At 29.9% G+C, this 24,024-nt stretch overlaps 1 protein-coding gene across 2 annotated transcripts in view; it reads left to right on the top strand.

Moving 5' to 3' along the window:
* Positions 1–3,903: 3,903 nt before the first annotated feature.
* Positions 3,904–24,024, top strand: part of LOC132919875 (uncharacterized) — a 41,163-nt gene continuing 21,042 nt past the window's right edge. Inside the window, exons 1-2 of one of the 2 annotated variants that reach the window (XM_060981777.1) lie at positions 3,904–4,296; positions 5,560–5,684. In XM_060981777.1, coding sequence (XP_060837760.1) covers positions 5,606–5,684 — 79 coding nt within the window. In that variant the 5' untranslated portion in view covers positions 3,904–4,296; positions 5,560–5,605. Of the gene's footprint in view, positions 4,346–5,559; positions 5,685–24,024 lie in introns of both variants that reach the window. The other variant, XM_060981778.1, reaches the window with a different exon arrangement.

Genomic DNA, 24,024 nt, shown 5'->3' with positions numbered 1-24,024 from the left:
TACTTTTCTCTAGTTATTATAAAATTAAGAAATGTTTACGGAAAGAAGAAATTAACCGCATAATATCATTAACGCGCGAACGCGCGCGTGCGCGTGTGTGTGTACAAAAATACGACTGTGGCATATTATGTCAAAATGTCAAATCGGGAAAGTCTCAATAACAATAATCATGATAATTGTCCTTCAGTGCGTGTGCGCAATGCAATTATCTGTAATATAATATTTGAAAAAAATGATGTAGAATATAATATACTATAATACATGGGTATAACATAATAATCATAATAATATAAAACAGAAGAATCGATGTTGTTGAAATCTCGTCTCAATAAATAATTGTAATATTTTTCATACGATATAACTGATTTTTTTCCGGACTGTTGTAAGACAACGCGTCATGAATTTCACTTTATCCAAATATTAAATTCCTATACCTACCAATAAAGTGTTCTCTTAAAAGCGTCGTTTTCTCTCGGCGGTGTACTATCCCGCGCAAGGTCACTACACTAATAATAGTAAACACATTAATAGGTATAGATACCACATACTTACCTATGAAACTCCAGTGCCGGATTATCGTTTCGGTTAAACAAATATTGTCGAATAGGTGTAGTCCGAGTAGAAAGCTTACCACGCCGGAAAGTTTCGTGAAAGGGAAGGTTTATTAGTTTATTACTAATACTTCAGAAACGTGTACAGTACACATAATATTATTACCTAGGTATTATATATTGGTTACTCATACACATATATACAGTATATATAAGACTTCATATACCTAGTGAATTGTTATGGTATATACTGCAGTGGTCGATGGTGTGGATTTTTCAATGAACCTATATATATATTATTATAATTATAATATATGATATAATAAATGTCTATAAAATAAATAATCTTATAATCGAGACGTGCGCACAGATAAAACTACTCTATACTACAGAATACATCTAATACAAATTATATTATAATGTGTATCGTCCGTGTTATAACAACCTATCAATTATTATCATTTTTACACTACCTATATATGCATTATGCGTGGCAAATAGATTGTAATTATATAGCTAAGTACTATAATAGTAAAAAGAGTAACAATAATCACCTTAAATAGTATACTGTAACTTATTTAATCAAATTGAATCGGTCGCTTGACTGCATAATAATCATTATTATAAACATTCATTAAATACGGTTTTTTTTTATTATTATTATCTTATGCTTCCTAATGCAATCATTTTTCGTAGTCTTTTATCCCAATCGACAGTCTTGGTTTTTTACTCACCTAAACAATACCGAACGTGCACATTAAATTACAATTTATCAATAAGTTACGTGTAATTTTAGAGATAATAGCTAGTTTTTTTTCGGTAATATATTTTAAGACATTATGAGTTATGACATATTATAATAACTATATATGGGGGATACTTGAGTCATATTTCTATAGAACAAAAAAAAACGTTTTCTCTTAAATATTTTTTTCTGAACACATTCACATTCTCTAGGTGAAAATTGAATGTTACATATTTTATTTATTTGAATGCTACATGCGTTGGCTGTAAGGCGTGTGTACACAAAACTAATTAGATACCTATGTTATAATCGCATTAGGTACCTTTCTATGTAGAATAATATTGTGAATCACTGTCAATTTTTTATTATTATAAATATTCCGTATTATATTATAATGGATTTTAATATGTTTCACAAATATTAAATAAATAATAAAATTAATAGTATTTTGTATTTTTATATTATAAAATTGTTGTAGATATTCTATCGTTTCAGCGTTAATCAGTTTAGGTTAGCAAATACATCATGTAAACTCATCGAAAAGTAAAAGAAAAAACTAATAATTATTCAATTTTCTTGACACTATAGACTTGATGGACACCTTTGTCATGTCTTATTTTTTATTCTATAGAGTCATTAACTGCACGTACACAGTACATGGACACATAGACACATAGTTTGGCTAGAGATTAAAACTAACTCACACGTATCATATTTTATTTAATCTAAATATTGCTCAATCAGACATCATTGAACTCGATCCGAATAAAATATATTCATAATATTTAATATTAATAAAATAATACATGTTTTATTCGACGTAGAATTAAATACGTCCATCGCTGCCAAGGTTGATTTGCACCGTGAATTGCTTCAAACTCAGTCATCCGCATCGTCCAAATACTCACGATTCGCTTTTTTTCTGCTTCGAGAGCATTTTGATTCTTGATCAATCGAAATTTAAAGGAAATACATTTTCTTCCACTTATCGAGGTTTTGACTTACTAAAATATTCAATTTATCAACGTTTAATAAAAACCTAATAAGAGAGTATTCTTAATATTTAATTACTATTTTTAACTGTTGTTATCATGACAATTTAGTGTAACTGTGTTTTATTATTATTACGTATTAATTATTTCAAAAAAAATGTTTAAAATAAAATAAAATTGTGTATAGAATTCACATGATAAATTCATTGTGCATGTATATAATATTATGTATTATTGTGTTATAATAAATAATAATACTTGTGATTTTACTTAGCACGAGGTTCTTATATGATGTTATTATCGACATTATTTTATATTAAATGTAAGCAAAGAACACTTTATTATCCACATTACTTGACTTCTCTGTAAAGTCCTTTAATATTGTGAGGGCAGTTTTACTTGCTTCGCCAAAACGTGAAGTACTGTCTCAGAAAGTTTTTAGTCCCCAAAATGCCAAAAATTAAGTAGTTATGTCGTTGTCTGTTAGAATACCGAAAACAGTAAGATCTTCAAAAGGTAGTTGAGGAAAATTTAAACCAATTAATTGTAAAAGCTACGAGATTATTCGTTTATAATATTAGATATTAATGTGTTTTAATTAATTATCTATAGTTTTTTTTTTTATTCAAAGAAGATTTTTGACTTATCGAAGCTTTATATACTTACGTGTATATGATACTCAAGACTATTATTATTCTACACATCAATCAGTTGTGAACTCATGTAGGTAGGTACATACAATTTTGATAACAGCCAATAATTTCCCAAGTTCCCCTAGTGGCGCTCAAAATATATTAATTGGCGACTTAATGTGACTTAAATCATACATAAAGCGGAGCAAACAATAGACTTACGAAAAATAAAAACGATTCTATATATGTTTATTAGTTTATAAGGTTTGGTGAACTTTGAGTATTGCACTAAAAATTACTGACACCGGTTCACCACTGCAGTTAGTGCATAGCGAATCTGAATAATTATCGAATTTCGTACAATAACAGGAATTTCTGTTGATGTTCCTGCGACAAATTTTTTACCGTCTTCTACAACTACCGCAAATCGTATATTAATATACATGAAAATACACTAATATACAACCAATATATACAAACTACGTATATATTATCTTAGTATTTTTCCTAAAATGTGGATCGCGACAGTAATATCACATGAGGTAAACTTTGCGTTGGATAGCATAGCCGTTTTGTGTGCTGTAAAATACATTTTTAAAAAGATCATTATTGGAGGAAAAAATATGATAAAAAACAGCAAACCAGTCGCGTGTATGTCTGGATATACGCTTTCTACTACGCGCTCGTGATGTATATGTACACACGGTATGTATGTATATATAATATATATATATATATATCCATTACGCTGCAGTATACTTGGTATACCAACAAATACACGTATCTGTGTATATATATATATTATTCGGCTGCCAGAGGAAAGTAGGTGAAAGAAGAGACGCGTATCTGAGCCAGCCACTATATTATATTATACGTATTATGTTCGATGCGCGTTATCGGTGGGGAAACTACGGCGACGACGGTGGGAGGACAGCCGCCGCCGAGTACCGGTCCCGGACGAAGGCCGGGGGCATTACCGCGGTCGCGAGCGCGGGTTTCTGCTCTCCAGCGGTATTACACCGCAACCAGTGTCCAAACCGACGCTGTCAGGTGAACGCCACTCGATACTCGATTTGCAACGCACACGCACCAGTGTATTTTAAAAAATAGATAATAATAACGATATTATAGTACGTCGTCGATTTAAAAAAAAAATGTTTTATTCGCAACCGAAAATTACGTTATAAGACACATTATCATCGTCGTGATAAATATATATCGTAACTATCGTCATCAAATACCGCCGCTGCCGCTTTCGATAGTGCAGAGTGATAAACCGTTGTTTTCGTAAAATAATAACATTTTAGTCTATTCGCTGTGATCGCGCGCGCCATGGGACGAGTTTCGGCAGTGACCACCGCACTCATCTGCTGCAGGTAAATACGACCGCGAGCGTTCAAGTTCCTCGGATATTATATGATGCTATGAGTATACTGAGTAAAGATATTACGATCCGATATGTTTTTCCTGCTAAAACAGCGTTTCAGTGTTGTAGTTGCATAATTCACATCAGTAAAACACGATAAAATGCAATACAATATTTGAAATCGTATCATGACAGCAGAATGTAATGCAGTATAACACGTACGTGTGTGACCAAACGCGGGTGCGGGGCTCGTCCGGATATATAATAAAAATTAATAATAATGTTTAGCGTTGTAGCCGGCTGGCGGGCCTGGAGAAAGTGTCGCTTTCACTGTGACCTTCTGCAGCCCTTAAGCTCTGCGCGCGACAAAAAAGCGCAAATGTTTACGGATCCGTGGACGATTATTTTCGTTTATTATAACGTCATCGATTTCGTCATCTCTATCGTACACTTTCATTAAACCATTGACTGGCAGATCGCTTTGTTTTATCGAATAGTTTTTAGTGCTCGGCAAACGGCAGTGGGTGCACCGCGTTGGGGTAAATCCCTCGCACAAAAAAACAAAAACCGACCGGATAAAACGATCCCCTAAGTGTATGGTTTTAAGCTGTGATATTTGATCGAAATTACGGCGATTACCGTTCTATAGATCCGACCACGCCATTTTCGATACATAGATATCATATGGTTTTCACAGTTTTGTCTGGTACAGTCGTCGTCAGTCCGAAAAGGGACCGTTTCGCGTTGAATCTTACGTGAAACTTATGAGTTATGTTATGTACCGAACGTGTGGGTACAAATGTATAAAATAAATATAAACAATTGTACCTATCATACTTTTAGAATCGGTCGCGAATTATAGACGATGAATAATGCTACGACGGGCAGCGTGTGTCGCGTGGAAAACACTTTCGTCCTGCACTTTCGTTTTTGCGCACGCGAAAACTAGTTACGACCGTATCACGATTAAAGCGAATGGGGGTCGTAAAATGAATAGGTATATTATAATATTATGGAATATATTAAATGTAATATGTCGTATTATTAATATTATTATACAGACGGGACGTGTGGGGGCTTATGCTATATAAATACGCATTACCTACCTGCAACCCACTCGTTATTGTAATACACCAATACACGTAATAGTGTATTCTAAGTCTATGCGCAGCGTGTAATATACATCACATCATTAAAGTACCTACCAATGAACATAAATGTAATATTTTTATGCGATGGTTGTACATTTTTAATATTACGTTTTTCTTTATAGAAATCGGTGTATTTAAACGAGTCGACGAACTTTTCATAGCGTGCATATGAACATGGACATTGGAGTGTTGAAAAAATTAACCAGATCCGGTTTTATATTACTTCATATAACCGTGTTGCTAATCGGTAAGTCACGTAAACTATAATATATTATTATTATTATTACACTTCGTTTTTCACGTATTTTATTTTGTCAATTGCTTCATATTATTATGATAATAGTATAAGATAACAACAACAACAAAAAATCGTCCGCATTTAATGTAGTTATAATAACTATATCGTATGAACACGTACATAATATAATATTATTTTATTGTTTACTCGAACAATCTTATGTAATTTGTGTGTAATATATTATATACTCTGTATTAATAATATTCGTCAATTAGCGTGTATTTAGTATGTTATATACTTATATATGCGTTAAATGTCGTGTATTTACAAATTGATAGACGGGTGGATTTCACCAATTTGCGTTGATTTATTTCGCACGTGTCTGCATTGCTATTATATACGCGTATATTATGCACATATAACATTAAATTTACCTATACCCGTTGGCCAATACCACCCAGTGCCTGCAATATTACTCGCTAAGGTTAGGTGTGACTATATTATATATATATGACTATAAATATACATTTTCGCGTGGCTCGTATGTGACAGTGGTAAGCTGTGGAAGAAAGTCGTCTCGCAAAATTCAATGTCGTGTTATAATCTCGTTTAATTCACACACACACACACATACACACACACACACACACACGCACACACACACGAGTAAACGTATAATATATGCTGGCGCGTGCGAAATGACGTGTCTATTGATATTATATATATATAGGTACACAATTTTACGGTACGGTGGCACGCACCTTGTTTTGCTATAGAAACTTAACCCGTGCAATGCAAAACAAACAAAGTGATACAGGCACGTTCGTCGTATATTGTAGCAACCGATCGCCGCCCCCCGCGCGATCACCTGAACATAATATCTTTAGAGTCTATATAGTGGCTTACCTAAATAATATATTATTATACATACAATAGATACACACACACAACTATACAATATTTCTTGGATATTCAGCGCCAACGAAACTTTTTTCTTTTGTCCCAGACAAACGCAATGACATACGCGCGTATATCAAAACGTATCATATTGTTGTTATCTCTATACGCGATGTTATCTACGCGTTTTGTCTTACTGTAATCGGTAAGAGAAAGATATGGTTTTCATATACCTCTCTGCGATTTAATAAATTCAAATATTAGTTTAAGAAACATGAAGCACACCTGCAACATTGTTGTTGTCGGTGTCACAATCACTACAAATTGAGGTCTACGAGCGCTCCAAGAAAGCTCTCCGCTGGGCATTTTAAAAACCATGAATTACGTATTTTATAACAATATAATAATTAATTAAAAACCCATCTACTCCTAAAGAACGTGCGTATTTCACTCCGTCGTCAATGCCTGAATTCTAATAACAATGATGACGGACGTTTTTTAACTCAACAATATAAAATTTAGAAAATAAATAATCTACTTTCAATGACATAATTCGATATTGTTTACAAATTATTACGATTTTATACACTAATATGATCAATTTTCACAACTCATATTGTTCGTTGTAAATAGATAAAAACAGATTTTGGTTACATAACACTTGTTTCAAACTTAAGAATTTTAAAAAAGTGATAATTACCATAATTTTCAAATATATAATTTGTTTCAACATAAACACAAAAAAACCAAGAGAATACGTAACACAAAACAATTTGAATAGTAAATACGTATACAAAAAAATATATTTTATGTGTCCATTATTATATTGTTTCCATTTGTTGCATTTTTACTTTGTTTTAGATTTTAATTAATTGCAACTACTACCAAAATAATTTCAAAAATATGACTTTTGTGAACAATTTGGATTTAATAATATGACCTCTAAAGAAGGTTATGCCTCATTTAAATTCAAGACAGGCTAACTATAGTTAGTTATTATTTTAGTGTTTTATTAAAATATTTTTTTTTAAATAAAAAACATTTTTCTAAGTTTTAATATTTAAAGAAAGAGATCTTATGTTATTCGATGTATAAATGCGTATAAATACAATATATAATCGAGTCATTGCTAAAAATACAGAATTTATAGAATTTAAAACGTAGAATATTTGTATCCATAACGTTTACATAAATAATTAATTTTGGAATAATATATAGTCGATTAAAATGCTATCATAACGATATACATGTAAAGTTATAACAAATTATATAATAATAATATTAGCGTTTGGACGTCCATAGAGAAAACTCAAACACCAAATATATTTTAGAATTCAGTTAGTAGTTTTGATTAGATATTTTAAGCTTTAATATATAGCATTATAGCTATATACCAGTTCTACCACAGCGGTGGTGACTACAACAGTATATTATATTGCATTAAATAGGTAACTGATTTATATTCACAGCGATAGTCAAACATCGTATAGATATACGCATAATACAAATGATGACGTTATACAACATTTACGTTTACAAGTACACCAATGGGGTACTTAAATTAAAAGAAAACACAACCGCTTTGTGGTCGCGTTCAATCTTGCAGTGCAATCACAGATAGTCGAATCGATTACCATCGCCAAAATACGACAACTGTATAATAATATCATCATCGTCGTATGGTTATTATCTTTGTCGTATACACAGACGTTAATAGCTTCTTCTGTTACACCGGGGCGTAGTAGTTCGTACACACGATAATATCATAATATAATAATAATTATGTCCCGGGGCCGAACGTGCGCGTAAATGGTAATATTATAATGCGTATAGGTAGCTGAAATCGGGGAGAAAAGTATAATATTGTTATACCCAACTCCTCGAAAAACTGGTTCAAGGTCCGGTGCATCGTTTCGTCCATTCTCCCACGCGCATATATTAGAAAATCGTACGTATAAATGGCCATTCATAATGATAAATTATAATATTAAATTATTATGGCGTTTCGAGCGCCGGCTAAGAGTCACGAGTGTCGTAGCGCGGTCACGACACCCGGCACATGAATGAAGAAAAAACAAAAAGGAGACGTTTCAGCGGTTATCGAGCTGCGGCAGTATAGTTACAGTAGTTACACGCATAACATAATAATTGTTCCCTCAACAGCCGCGGTGTACTGCATTAGAGTTAGGTACCTACCTGCGAATGTTTTTTTTTTCTTACCGGAGTTCAAAAATACAGTTGGGAAAAAAAATTGATGGACACACTCCAACACGACCGTCCTAAAACTATATTATTATTTATTTCGCTCTTTACCGATTCATTCGTTATCATCCCAACAACAATAGACGCGATCGGAAAGGTTTCAATCGTAACATTGTATATTATGTTTTCTAATTCTCACCGGAATGGTATAGTTTTAATTACCGTCCGGTAAACGCCCTTTTTATTCAGTGTATTTTTTACGTTCAGTCGTTTGTAAGTAGGTAATTCGAGAACAATAACAATATACAAGACTGTATACGTTTACACATAATATAACGACGCGAGGACATTCGAATTAGGTATGGCGTGTAAATGTTAACCATTTGCTGACATTGACTTTCGTTCAATAGAATAAAAAAAAAAAAAATACAATAACGATTTCAGTATCATAATGTTTTTCCGGGTATAATTTCGTCGAGTATATATCACCGATTTATGCCTACTTATACCTATGTTCAATGTGAAAAACCAACGGTACGTAACGTGATATTATATTATTATTATTATTTTATGGACAATCTGCCACGAATAATATAACAATAATGATAACGAAAAACGATATTTTATAATTGGTATATTTAAGTTTAGTTCATAATCGACTAAGTATTTTGTATGCGCCACGTACTTATCTATGATATTATTAAAATAATCTAAACAAAATTATGATCAAATTACACGAATTTTTTGGATATTTTTAAAAAGTCATGTATACCTACGTTATGCGTATAAAGAAAATCGGTCGAAACGCTGACAATCAAAATTTTGACAGTCAAAACATCGAAAAGTACGAAATACCGACAAGCCAAAGTTTACGTTAGGTAAATATTGAATAATTAAAAAGTATTGTTACCAATTTTTTTATGGTTAAATTAATCTTATATATATTTGCGGTGAAATTGGCGTGAACTACCTATATATTTTCAATATTGCGCTGACCATCGATACGGTTTTTTTTTACACACAAACCGCATGCTACGACAGATACAGACTAATACACTAATATTTTCATCCGCGTATTATAATAGAATAATAATATATAAATTGGAATTAACAAAAATACTGTAGAATATTATGATGTTTACGGTAGAATTGTTTTCGCAGGATTTTCATGCGGCCGGAATAAAAACAAAAAGGTATAAAATATTTTCGCGAAAATGGAAAATTATTATCGATAGAAGACTCTTCCTTCCTTATTTAACTATTTTTATTCTATCTTTTTATATTTTGTTTTAGAACTATGTATTTTTAATTATATCCTATGTATCTCATTGTATTCAAAGGGTACCCACCCGTTTATTGGAAAATAAGTAAATATGTTCGACGCGTTGGTACAAAATAAAATAATATCGTGGAACGACTTCATCCGGAGTTTCTTTTTAAATACTGAAATATCTATACTGAAGACACACCGCACAAGTCTTTCGAACGTCAACGAACTGCAGTAAATGATTATTGTTAACTGAAACCTCTAAATAAATATTATACGTATTTGTCTACTCCGGAACAATCACGTAAAATTATAAAACGAATACAAAGTACTAAAACAAAATAGAAATAAAAAAATAAATCCGATACACGATATTTTCAAACGACGTGTCGGCTAAGTATTATTGTACTTACGAAGAAGTCCGTAAACCGTTTTGGACGTTGCATGAACTCTTGGCCCGATTTGACGTCTAGTCAAGCTACCGTTTATATGTTCCGGTAACCGCATCTTCCTTAAGTCGTGATGTCGTTACTCGTATTTAGTAATTATCGCTATTATTGTCGTGACCCAGTCGTGCGACTCCGTCCGACTTTTTCAGAAGTATCGGCGTGTATTAAGGACTCCGTTAGGTTAGGTTGCCATATAGGCTAAAATACCTAGATTATCTGCAGAACTCTGGTCCAATGCATAATAACCGGGTATCTCCATATTTTTTTAATTTTATAAGAGGCATAAAAAAACTGGATAGTTAAAATTACTGATTGAGGTGAAATCAGAATTAAACCATACATTTCAAAAACAGATTGAGATGCCCGGTTGTTGCTGCGCCGAGCCTATTGCTACTTGCGTTTCTTCAAACATAAAATAGCCGACAGTTTGCTTGTAGAATTTATTTTTACAGTTAGAGAAACTATAGAAACTCCGTCTATGATCTTTAAAATGTGTCACATAATATTATGCAATTATATAATATATAAAATAAAAATCCATAAAATCAAGTATGTCACCCGTTGCTGGTATAGAAAGGGACTCCTAATCAGCACTTGCGTCCATATTTTGTAGTATTCGCCGATGTACTGTGATAAATAGAACGCACGATATCGTCTGAACTGTAAATAAAATATATTAATTGTCCTTACCGTTTATAATAATGTAATATTACATATTATGTGCTTTACTGATTTAGACGTTGTCGCAATGATTTTTTTTTTTATCGTCTTTCGCACTTCCGGCACTGTGCTAACCGGTAACGAGTGTAATAACATAATACTATATGTCTATATGTACCGTTACGATATCCCAGACTTGGGGAGGAGTGGTGGTGCAGTGAAGACGATCCTCTTCCGTTGCGACCGCCACTGAGAATCTGTGTCGCCCGCAGCTCAGTAGATTTATATAATATTTTATCCACGTTATTTTAGTTTCTTTTTTTTTATATACCCGTGTATCATTATACTTCGATCAGTGTATGACACGACGCTGACATGTCCGACTATATGTAGGTAATACAAGTAGTATAAGGTATATACTGCAGCGACAGTAGCATTGAGCACCGCAATTGCACGTCAATTATTATTATTATTCGCGCTAATTGGAACCTATACGAGAAAGACTGTATCCATAACATATACAATCAATAATATATAATGATTATCGTAAATCATACACGTATAGATGAGAAGATGTATCTCGAAATGGCGCGTCATTATATATTTTTATCTCTCGGCAACGGACGAGAATGGTGCGTGGTGTATAGGCAAGAAAATAATCCTTAAAAATATAAAATAGATATAATATTGGATTCAAGTATTTAAAAATTATAAGATATAAGATGTGGATAGATTATTCTATCTTAGTATTGATTACCAACATATTCAAATCATCACAGCTCCCTTACTTCCTAAACCCAGTATCATTGACTTTGTCCGTCGTACACTTGTATAAAGAGTTAAATTATTCAGACTACTAGTTCAAATATGTATTTAAATACATCAGCATTACCAAATTTATCATCTGAACAACAATTTATATGAAAAAGAGGATGATTATCATTAGAAGAAAGAAGTTGCTATTGCCAAAATCTCCTTAATTATACAAAAATTTTAAAGTACCTACATGAACTTGAAAAAAGATATTTAAAAGTTTTAAAGATTTTAATTTAAAAACGTTCAGTATTAAAGGAAAACGTAGGGCAAATATACTTGATCGTAGATATTACTCAGTATAATGTTTACACAAATAACACGTTATGGTAGGAATTCGATTTCCATAACCATACACGTAATTGAACCGCATTAACGTGTTTGTGTATTAGATCGATATACTACATGTATTTTTTTTCCTTTCTACAAAAAAATCCATCGTAAACGGTAATACGTACCTATACTACAGTAAAATGCTTTATAGATATTACTTAGTTCATACACGATAATTGAGTGTATCCCAAACCACAGAAGATTATCGCTGTTAAACATGTGACCACGCAATATTTCTTTTTAGATGATGTTGTATTCATTATTATTTTACCAAAATTACATACTATTGATATTATGAAAGAGAGGGGCATTTTTTTAGAAATATAAATTTATTTTCTAGTTTGGGGGAAAGGGTTATGACCCCCATGTTTGTGTCACTGCTCGGTTCTATGGCAGAATGATCGTTAACATCACAATTAATATTTGACGGGACTACATAAAACGTATAATTGTATTATACAACCATTTAAAAAAAAAAACATTAACCGACTTTTGAAGTACAAAAAGTCATATTTTATGAACATATTTACAGTTTAGGCAGAACGTTAACAATTTGATTTCGGATAAGTCTACTATTATGTTTCATTGAATAACGATGTTTTTATTATTTGGAAACATTCAATTCACATAAAATACTCACGAAGAATAAGACTTAACACGCGTGAAATATAATACGATAGACAATAAATTGTTGCAAAACATGTTTATTGTGCGATGGTACGCGACTTTCAGCACATTTAATATAGGCACGGTGACGTTTTTATCGCACCAACTAAAATATACGCGTCAGTGACTTATCTAATTTATTATAGTTTTTAATTTTATAACGTTGAAAACAGACACTTACGTGTTGCCAGTTAGTTATAAAAACGTAATGATATAATTTATATAAAATAATAAAACTATGATGATATTATATATATATATATATATATATATAGGTGTATTATAAGTTATGACCTATAAACAACGTTTACGGCTTTATTCTTATTTATACAAATATAATATTCATATTATATCTATATTAAGTTGTACTATTTATTCTTATTTAAAATATAAGCTAAAAAAAATTGTACTGGAAAAAAATAGAGAAAAAAAATTAAAAAAAGAATATCTATTAAACAATTTTCCATCCAAGACATTTGTTCGTATTATATAATATTATACGTGTGTTGTTTTTAAAAAAAAAATGATAAAAATGTTTCTTATTACAGACATTACACCTATTCAAATTTTTATTTGGAGTTTGTTACTATCGTAAGATTAAAGATTGTACTTTTTTTCTTCTACATTAAAGGTGTAATCTCAGTAGAAAGCAATACTAAATAATATTTTAGCTTATATGTATGAATCTTACTTATAGCGACATTTAATTCTAGCTATAAATATTATTTTATTACAAATAACAAAATAACATGACGTATCGTGGTATTGACTGATTATAAATTGTTCACACGTACGAAATTTGTAGGTAAGTACTATTTCTCGGAAGTCGGGAAGGTATTAGATGAATAGATAATACAAATCCAATATTAATATTTGACGAAAGTTTCAAAATAACAATGGCTAACTTATAATCCAAATCAATAACATTTAACGTTAACTGACAACGTGACTACTACAAATCACGCCTTTTCTATAAAATGCGTTTCTGGACGTATCCAATTTACACAATTTAAACCCGTTGAGGTACATAATATTATTACCTATACCATTCCGTTTTAGTATTGACTATTAAGCAGTAACAAGTTTTACAGATGATTTCAAAACCGTCAGTGGATTTAACTTGTTTTCTTCTAAAAAATTAAACATACTAAACATGCCTTAATGTTGAATTTTTCATTTTGTGTCATCTGAACTACCATACACATGTCTAACACTTCATAACGACGTACAAGTAAAATGTCACCATAATGTTATAATTATAACCATTATCCATAATATACGTAGCAATTTTAAAATAGAATCCCTAACCGTGTTTTAAGAAATGCGATAATATGAAACAATAATGCACAGTAGGCGAGTGAAAACAATCTTTAAAACCGGTACTTTGAAAAAAATAATATTCTATATCTTAAATGTCTTACGCTTATATACATATCACCTACAGGCACAGTAGGCACACGTATGGGTATACGCTTTATCATTGACACACGACATAAAATTTGATGTTATAACATGTCTTCGGGTAAATAAACGCCACCTTCAACTGGGGTAATGGTGTTATAGCTTCCATCAACAGGATACATATAGTTACCTATATATAATATATAATGAACATTAACGCAGTGCTTTAATTACAAATCGGTAAGCGTTACATAAACGCTCGTGTATATGTATATCACATATATGCACGTATAATCTCCTTGCATAACGACATCATAATATATTTTTCGATCGATTTGGGAAGCGAATTGCGGAAGTTTGGTGTAGTAACGTTGATCGTTGGCAATATGATAGATATTTGTGTTATGCAACAGTGGTGTCTGCAGTAATGGCTAACAGAAAATCGGCCGATAAAAATCTACTCCATTTACGGTTTTTCATTATATATATTTTTAATCTCACGTCGATAAAGTTGTACGGTATTCGCCTACTACACGCCCTACATAGTATGTTCGTCGACTATTACCTATTGTCTATATGTTCATACAAAATGTTTATAACTATATAAAGACCGAACATTTTCACTTAATCATTTTTAATTAGCATCACTGACTATTCACTGTTCATCGCTATTTGATTTCTTTGAGGCCAAATAAGACATTTTTAGTGTAACGTGCTAAACATAAAGCCTTATACTATTACCATTGATTACCATCCTTATACTCTTATCATTTCTCTAATATTTATAATCAATAGTCTTACCCTTTTCTAAACGTTAGATAGTACCTAATATTCTCGCACTATTCAGTCTAGAGACGTCGTTTACCACAACTATTAATTCCACAGTTGTTCGATCCTATTAAAGTAGAAATTTGACGCTAAGTTATGAGATAAGTTAAACACAAATTTTTGTCAACAACACTTAATAATATATAAATTAAAAACAAACATAAACTAATTAATTTAGTCCGTGTCACATTCGTCGCTTGTATGACATATACAACTGTCAATTACTGCACACAAGCTTACCAAATTCCACGGCGCAAAATTGATTCCTTCCAGCTTATTGTGACGGCAGTGTTTTATTAAATAATATAAATTACCTGATATCTGTACATTTTATTTCACTGCCATTACTAATAAGCTAGTTGCTTACTTTCCTGAAATATATTTCTCTGCTAAACTGCATATTATATATTATAATATAATTGTAAGTTACAATGTGTAACAACTGTCTATTCAATAGTACACGACACTATACAGTATATAATAATATATAGTGCAGTTAATATAATATAATATTAATATTTGAGTAAAATTTTTTTCGGAAATTTTCCAGTCTTCGTAGTTATAAATACTCACTGCGAAGTCATTATTAGTTATTATGTGAGAAACGACGTGACGTTACTGTCGTGTCGAGTTTATATGAAATATAAATTTTAAAATGAATAGATTATAAGTTACTTATAATATCATCGATAAAATAATATTGTTAGTTTCATATTATAGAACTGTGAGTAATAGTAAATAATATACTTGCTGTTGTGTGGAAATATATGATGTACTTCGACAGCTGTCAACTACTGTATTATAAGACCGTAATCGTGGCCTTTGCATCACACAATTTTCATTTTTAGAAATCCACTATATTGTAGCTGCAGTGATGAGCGGTCAACGGTCGTTTATGTTCAGTAAAATATTCCGTAAGGTTGTGATTAAATTAGTGAGCAGATAATATTATATAGTGGTACAATATAATATAGCAATCGATATAATAATAATAATTAATTATTATTATTATTACTATTGTGACTCGCCTTCGACGCGCGCGTGCAGTGAATCGATCAGAGAGGATGGTTGCATTACATACCTACCGTAATAATAACTATAATATTACAGTAGTTCATATATATTTTTTTTTTCAAGAAAATTGTTTTAACCTTGTCAGTTGTCTGTACAAGGTATATTCACATATAACGTGTGACAAACTGTTGACGTTATACGGAGTCGCAAAGTGATATTATTATAAAATATAAGAAAAAAGAAAAGAGAATAAAACAGTTTCGTATTTCTGATATTTATAAAAACGTTTATACGATTTCATTTTTCAATATTTAAATATTTAATTCTTCGCATTCCAGCAGCTATACGCACGCAATCATCATTCATCAACGATATATTCAGATACCGAACACGTACGTGTCCGGTTACTATATGTTTAAGAATATCTGGAATGATTATAACAAAGAATAGGATAATATTATAAATAAAATAGAAAATAATATTTCAAGTTCGAGTATTCAATCACTGAAATATTAATTTTGATTTCGTATATGATTACTAAGTTTTATTATTATTTGATAAAATAAATAAAAGTATCGATAAGATATTGGAGATGATAAATATTATGTAAAATGTAATTTCTCATAATCACCTTCGTTTCCTAATTACGTTTACCGATCACTGCTCAAATACTTCATTACCGTTACCAGTCACGTTCTGTATAGCTTCCTATATCTATCAACCCCGAGTACATGTTATGGTTACTTGAATACTACAGTGTCAATTATTAATTATTAAACAGATCGATTCGAATGTTACATTTTGAATTAACTTAATAATAATGCGCGTATTGAATATACTGTTAAGAAATATCAATACAAATTACAATATTTAAATTCTGAAACCAGCATAATATGATGCGTCGTGTTAAAACCAATTAACTGATACTTCGTTTTCAATATTCCATGTTTATAATTTATTTTTTTGCACAACTTTTTAATTTTATCGCACCAAAATAGTATTATATATATTATTATTATTATTATTATATTAAGGTCACCGATGATCAAATAACTGTCGAACGAGTTTCACGTCAGATTGGAAACGCCTAGAAACGCATATCGTCAACAATACTCGAGGCTCGCGTAATGCACAAATTGGATCTGCTATTGAATTAGGTCGGTAGGACAATTCAATAGACTTCGCCGAATATTTCATTTATTTACATTACCAACGAAGAGTATAATATAAAGTCAGTCTAGCCGACAGCGGTAGAAGTGACAAATTGCTTTCTAATTTGCTCAATCGTGATGTATTTTTTGTTCTCTCTCCTTATATTATTCCCCTCCGCCGAATACTCACTTTTAAGATGCACAATGTGTAGACATATAGTTATTGAAATTATCTTACAAAGTTATATAATGTCGATAGTTTATTTAATAAATACATATAATATACAAGGTGATCAATAATACAAATTCAATTTACTATAGAAATGTTGGCCAGATAAAAAAAAATAATAATGAAATAAAACGTAATAAAACATTATAATTACAAATAGGTATATATACGTTTTTCTATAGACTCTTTAAAAAGTGGTTTTAGGGGTAAATTTTTGTCAAAATCAAATGAGAATGCCTATTTTTTATGCAATAATCGCGTAATGATACTATAGTTTTTTTGTACATTTTAGCACTTAAAAACATATTTTAATACAAGACACTTTGCCTGTTAACAATTTAAAGTACTTAAAAATTGCATTGCTAACTCTATCGCAAAATATTTTATACCTATGTATAACATAATACAAATGTATATATTCTATATAAAAAACGATAATAGTGATAATAATTATTATGATGATGATAACAATAACAATATATCAAAATACAAAACAAAATCTAGATCATGAACACTGTGTAGAATTGCTCTGTTTTCTCTCAAAGTCGTATATTATGTATTGTATTATTAAACTGTTTCAACAAAAATATGATAATTTTACAATGATACCTGTTCTGTTATTATATCAACTATTCCATATTACATCTCAGACAATATTCAAAATGGTCAACGGAAATTAATAAATATACTACAATAAAGACCAGACATAAATAGTGTCTTCCAAATTGTATGTGACAGTATAGTATATATATATGACTACTACGTTATTTTGTCATTTTACTTGCAATAATAGATAGCTTATAATGATAATAAGCTACAATTATTATACATAATATATTTCTTTATTGTGATAGTTAACCGGCTGGTCGGTTACTTCAGACACCTCATTAATTCATCCGATGATTCTTTACAATATTTTGATTATATTATGATCATTTTAACGTTTAATAATACAAAACAATACTGTCTTGAAAAACCAAAGAGCAATACATTCCAACAAGAATATTCAATGCTCTATAGTATAGAGTCTATAGTCTAAATTAACTACGATGAAACAAATATTACGAAAAACAAAATATATTAGTTTGACTGTATAATAATATTGAATTTATTAACTTCTAACCAGCACATATTTAATCATAACACTATTAGGTGATAAACTTAATTTTATTATACCCGAAAAAATATACGTGACGACTAGGCCACGTTTGCTGCAGGATTAACAAAAACATTGAAATGAACAATTTTAAATATATCCAAAAGACACGCGTAGGTGTGAAATAGTAGCCGTGTGACGTAGTGTGATCAATTTTTCACCACTAACAAAATATTATTAAGTCAAAACGTTTAAAACGTATCATTCAATCCGTTGTTTTAGGTTTGTAGTCTGTAAATATTACGTATAATATAGTTGAATAAATATTAATTTCTTAAGAAATAGGTTAAGTTTAGGTTGTAAATATATACATGCGAGGACGACGTGTGTGATGTGTGTGTGTAAAAAATAAAATGCATTTACAGATTATAATACTTTTTTTTTTTATCGTTGCATAATTATGGTATACAGATGAAGATGATTGAATATATGACAGTCAATATAAAATTACGTTTCAGTTGTTTAAAATAGTCGGCAGTGTTCATCGAAAATTAATAATTATTATGGATTACAATACAAAACGTGCTTAATCGGTAACGATTTAATATTATATTATGTACGGTTTACTCGAGCACCGTGTCCACATTGACCTGAAAACTCGTCTTGCTTTCACGGTTTCCAGTTATTGTATATTATGGTTTTTGAAAAAAAAGTATATAATTTAATATAATATAATTTATTAAAATATTTGTTATTTTCCTTGCATTTTATGATAATCGCAAACTCAATATTATAAATCATATTTTCCTAAACAGGTCATCAATTAAGAAATAAAAATGCGATACAATTTTAAATATACAACAAATTAATTGAATTAAATCATATATTTTTTAACACAGATTAATACAGTATAACGTCTAACGATCGTAATTCAAACCGAAAATATTTGCTTCAGCTTTTTTACAAAACAATAATCGTTTGTAATTTTACCAAATTAGATTCTATAGAAAAGTTTTTTTTTTTAATTCTATAAATGTTTTAATCATCTGTATAAATCGTATTTCATTCGAAGTAAATACTTTCAAAACCTGGTATCCAATGTTTAAAGATAATACTTATAAATTATACTTTTTAGGTCGTTCAAAATGTTAGATTGTTGATACCTCAAATAAAATATTTTATTTAAATCATATTAATTTAAGCGATCGGCGTGATAAGTCTCCTATTTTAATGGATTAACACTAATATCATTAATTAATGACTTATTTATAGTAATCAATAACTAGAAGTAAGACATAATAATAATAATATAAAATAATTCTCTGTTCATAATACAATTTGTATTATCTAAATTATTATAAATTAAAAATATTGTTATCTATTCGTTCATCATACTTCCATATAATATTATACAATCACTTAAATTACTAAACACTTTATAATTTTGCTAAAAATTCAATCAGTTATACTATAATTATAGTATTATTTTCAAGTATATGATTATCTAAATTAAAAATTAAAATAAAAAGTCCTTGACCAAATTGTTATCTGAATTATTTTTAAATCATATAAACAAGCGTTAAGAAAGTTCTTGTATACAATAATAAATATTAAACTCTAGTTTATTATTTTTATTTTTTCATTTATACATACTCCGTTTACAAAACACGACTTGTTTATTATTGATATATTAAATGATGTGGTAAATAAAATGAACTTAGTATTACATTGAGAAATTACTAGATGAAAATGTTTAAATTAGCTAAAACTTTTTGAAGAATACAAAAAAAAAAAATTGTAAAATGAAAAAAACAAAGTTAATTTTTATTGTATACGACATATCCATATCATTGTGTATAAAATTTCAACAGCAAATACTATTTTCACAATTTATACAGCCGTATTAAAATCACAATGTGAGCAAAAAAAATGTTAAGTTCAATATAAATTTTGCATCACCACGTTCGTAAATCGTTTATTTCAAATACTTTTAAAACGCTCAAGACGGCAGATCTCTTAAAAATAAAAACAATTAATCGTTACAACAATGTGGTTTTTTAAAAATATAACTGAATAAGTGGAACTGTTTTAATGGTTATTTTTTAAAATAGGTAGGAATGTATATTAAAAAATGTGAGGAGACATTTATTTTTACTTAAATAGTATTGGTTTTTAAACAGCTTTGTGTGTCTTTATGTGCATAGTTATTTCGTATACATAATAATATATTGTGCTATGCGAATTACAAAGACAGCGGAGATGAATCTATCTAAAATTAAATAAATAACAGCTTATCCTTAACACAATATAACATTACTTACTGTACACAGTACATATATTATTGTATTGTATAGTTTAAACATGTGTCGGGTCAACTTTCTCTGTCGCCATTGTCCAAAAAACCGTCTTGAAAGTTAGGCAGTGTTTTTAATTTATAAAAATAATAAACAAGTGTCCATTATTAACATTGCTCTAAATTGTTAAAAAGAGTAGGTATAATGTTTTTGGTCTCAGGCGCATTTGTTGAGATAAATAGTATGTAATGTGATAGATTAATAAACACTGCTGTAAACATAACTAAAAATAAATTAACCATGGCTTGGCACTGTGATATCAACGAGATATCTATATATTATCAATAACGAAACGCATAAGATTTAAATTTACCTTTGGCTGGTGGTGATTGCAGGTGACTGGAAGTCGGGGTCTCGCAATAACTAAAGATATAATGTATACGAATATACAATATACATGATAGGTACCTAATGCATTATCAACAGTAAGTTAGTTAACAACTTTTAATATAATTTAATATTTTGATTAACGTATCCGATTCAATATTATGTGCAGTGTTATATTATTATATATAGGTACTATAGGTATACTAAATGACTATAAAATCATGTTTTTTTTATATTTATAATAATAATATATTATACTACGCATTATAAAGGTAATACTAGTATACAACACATGTAAATATTATAATTTTAATGGTATCCGATTTATCTCAACAGTATTAAATATATTTTAATGTATTTTAATTCAAGTACATTGAATCTAGGTATAAGTATAAGTATCGGATTTATTGAAATTTTGTGGCTTGTGCCCATTCTTTAAAACGTGAAAATTATACTTATTAGGTATCTAATGGTAATACATATATTATTGGTATTTTATTTTTATTCCATTTGCACGTTTCATCACGCGTTTGAATCAATTAGCCTGTACGTATTATATTATAATAACATAATAATATTATAATCATACTGTATTATTTTTACAAAAACAATAATTAATTATTTACTATATACACGCTTTTCCGTCAATTTTGTAAATCATAGATAAATAAATAGTATTAAAACAGAACTATACATATATACAATATTATAATATAATTACATTTTTTCCCATGGTGTAAACAAGGCTAAATAAGTAAAATAGCCACACTACATTTGATTAAAAACAATGATTAATTGAAAGTAAGCGTAAAAATTGTCGGTCGAGTGGCGATGTCTGCGATCATTATTCTATGATCGAATGGATCAGTGTATGGTAGCCATACTGTCATACATTGCGTAATACATTTCAGAAAGGAGATCAAAAGTCGGCACGATGAAAAAATTAGAAAATGAAACTATTTGTTCTTTGTCATTCTGCAATTCTTTTTACGACGAATTGAGATCGATTTCATTTCAGCATTACACTTGACAAATTCAAAGACACAAAAATATGCTTTCGATCTATCTTTTCGATTTATCGCAATGTGACATCTTACAGTGGGTTACCCGCAGTGTCTCAAACTCGGTCAACCCGACATTGCAAGATTGAAGATACACCTCCCATATTACAAATTTGTACTGCGCTCTCGATGAAAAATGTATTTATAATTTATAAGAATCGAAGCACTAGTAAAACGGTTGTATAAAGTACCTAACAATATAGGTAGTACTCAAAGTTTAATATGCGTCAATTTCGAAGCACGGGTCAAGCTGGAAATATGGATTTAAAATTGTTGTCGTATTATCGTATCGTGCGATCGCAATCGTATGATTAAAATTAGAACATGGAGATTCGCATATAATTATAGCTTAAAAAATATTTTAAAATTTCGAAATCAAAACACACGTCATTTTAAGATTGCTTTGACTGTTGATAAATAAAATCTCGAACTAAACTTCGAAATTCGGGTAAATAACGATTACCAAATATTATTTACAATAATAAGTACTAAAATTATTATTTAATCAATAGACATTTTAATGAATATTACATAATATATCATTTTAAGAATATTTATGTGTACCGTGTATGTAATTAATAAAATATAGTAATTTGAAATGTATGTCATTATTAAAGTAATAACTGCACATGAAATATAATGTATTTAGAAATAACTATCATAATATTTACTTTCCACGTTGGCCTTAACATAAATCAATAAATCATCAAAACATACTTTTAGATTATCTGCTTTACAGCTGCCAGCAGAGCGATCGGATAAAGCTATATAGTATATAGATTTTACAATATTATACGTAGTTTTTCTTCGTTGGAAAACACTTTACAAGGCTGTAAAAGTGAATGGTCACTGAATACTAATATCAAACACGTTTGTTTTAGTAACACTTTTTTGATGTTTTTCAAATTATTTGTCATTAGTTTAAAATTAAAAATAATAATAAATTAGTGTCTGGCGATAAGCTAAGCCAAATGAGACGAACTTCCAACGCCCAATTATTATTATACCTGTAAATCCGGTCTGATTTTTATACTTAAAATTATCCTCTAAATTGAATAAGAAAAATTATGCTAATAGTCAATTATACTCGTATACTTTAATATTATTCTTATAAAATCACAATACACATTAAGAAAAAGTATAACACTGATGTGTATAATATTATATTGTATCCCATAGTTTTCATAAATATTCAGAAATTAATAATTATAGAGTGAATTAATAATATCGGAGGAATATTTTGACTGATCGTTTATCGAAGTTCTCCATTTGAACCCATACCGGATTTCCGACTAGTATCCCCGCCGTTGCACATATAATTTGAGGACGACCACGGTTTTGGACCATGACCTCACACGGACCGTGGTCGTCGAGTTTGTCTAGTGAAATCTCTAACTTCGCGATCAAATTTAATTCACGTCGACAGCGTTCCTTACACTTCGTCGCGATATTGCAGAGCAATCTAATCGTACAATTTATTACGCTCTTCGACGATCCTTTTGCAGTAAAACTGACAAGTATTTGATATCATTATTATAGAAAACTAATAGGTGCAAAACTATTTTCTTGAAAACTCATTTTTATATAATATGATATCTTAT

This window comes from Rhopalosiphum padi, chromosome 2, assembly GCF_020882245.1.
Source record: "Rhopalosiphum padi isolate XX-2018 chromosome 2, ASM2088224v1, whole genome shotgun sequence".
Lineage (NCBI taxonomy): Eukaryota > Metazoa > Arthropoda > Insecta > Hemiptera > Aphididae > Rhopalosiphum > Rhopalosiphum padi.
Note: the sequence above shows the minus strand (reverse complement) of the source record. Positions and strands in the feature narration are given on the sequence as shown.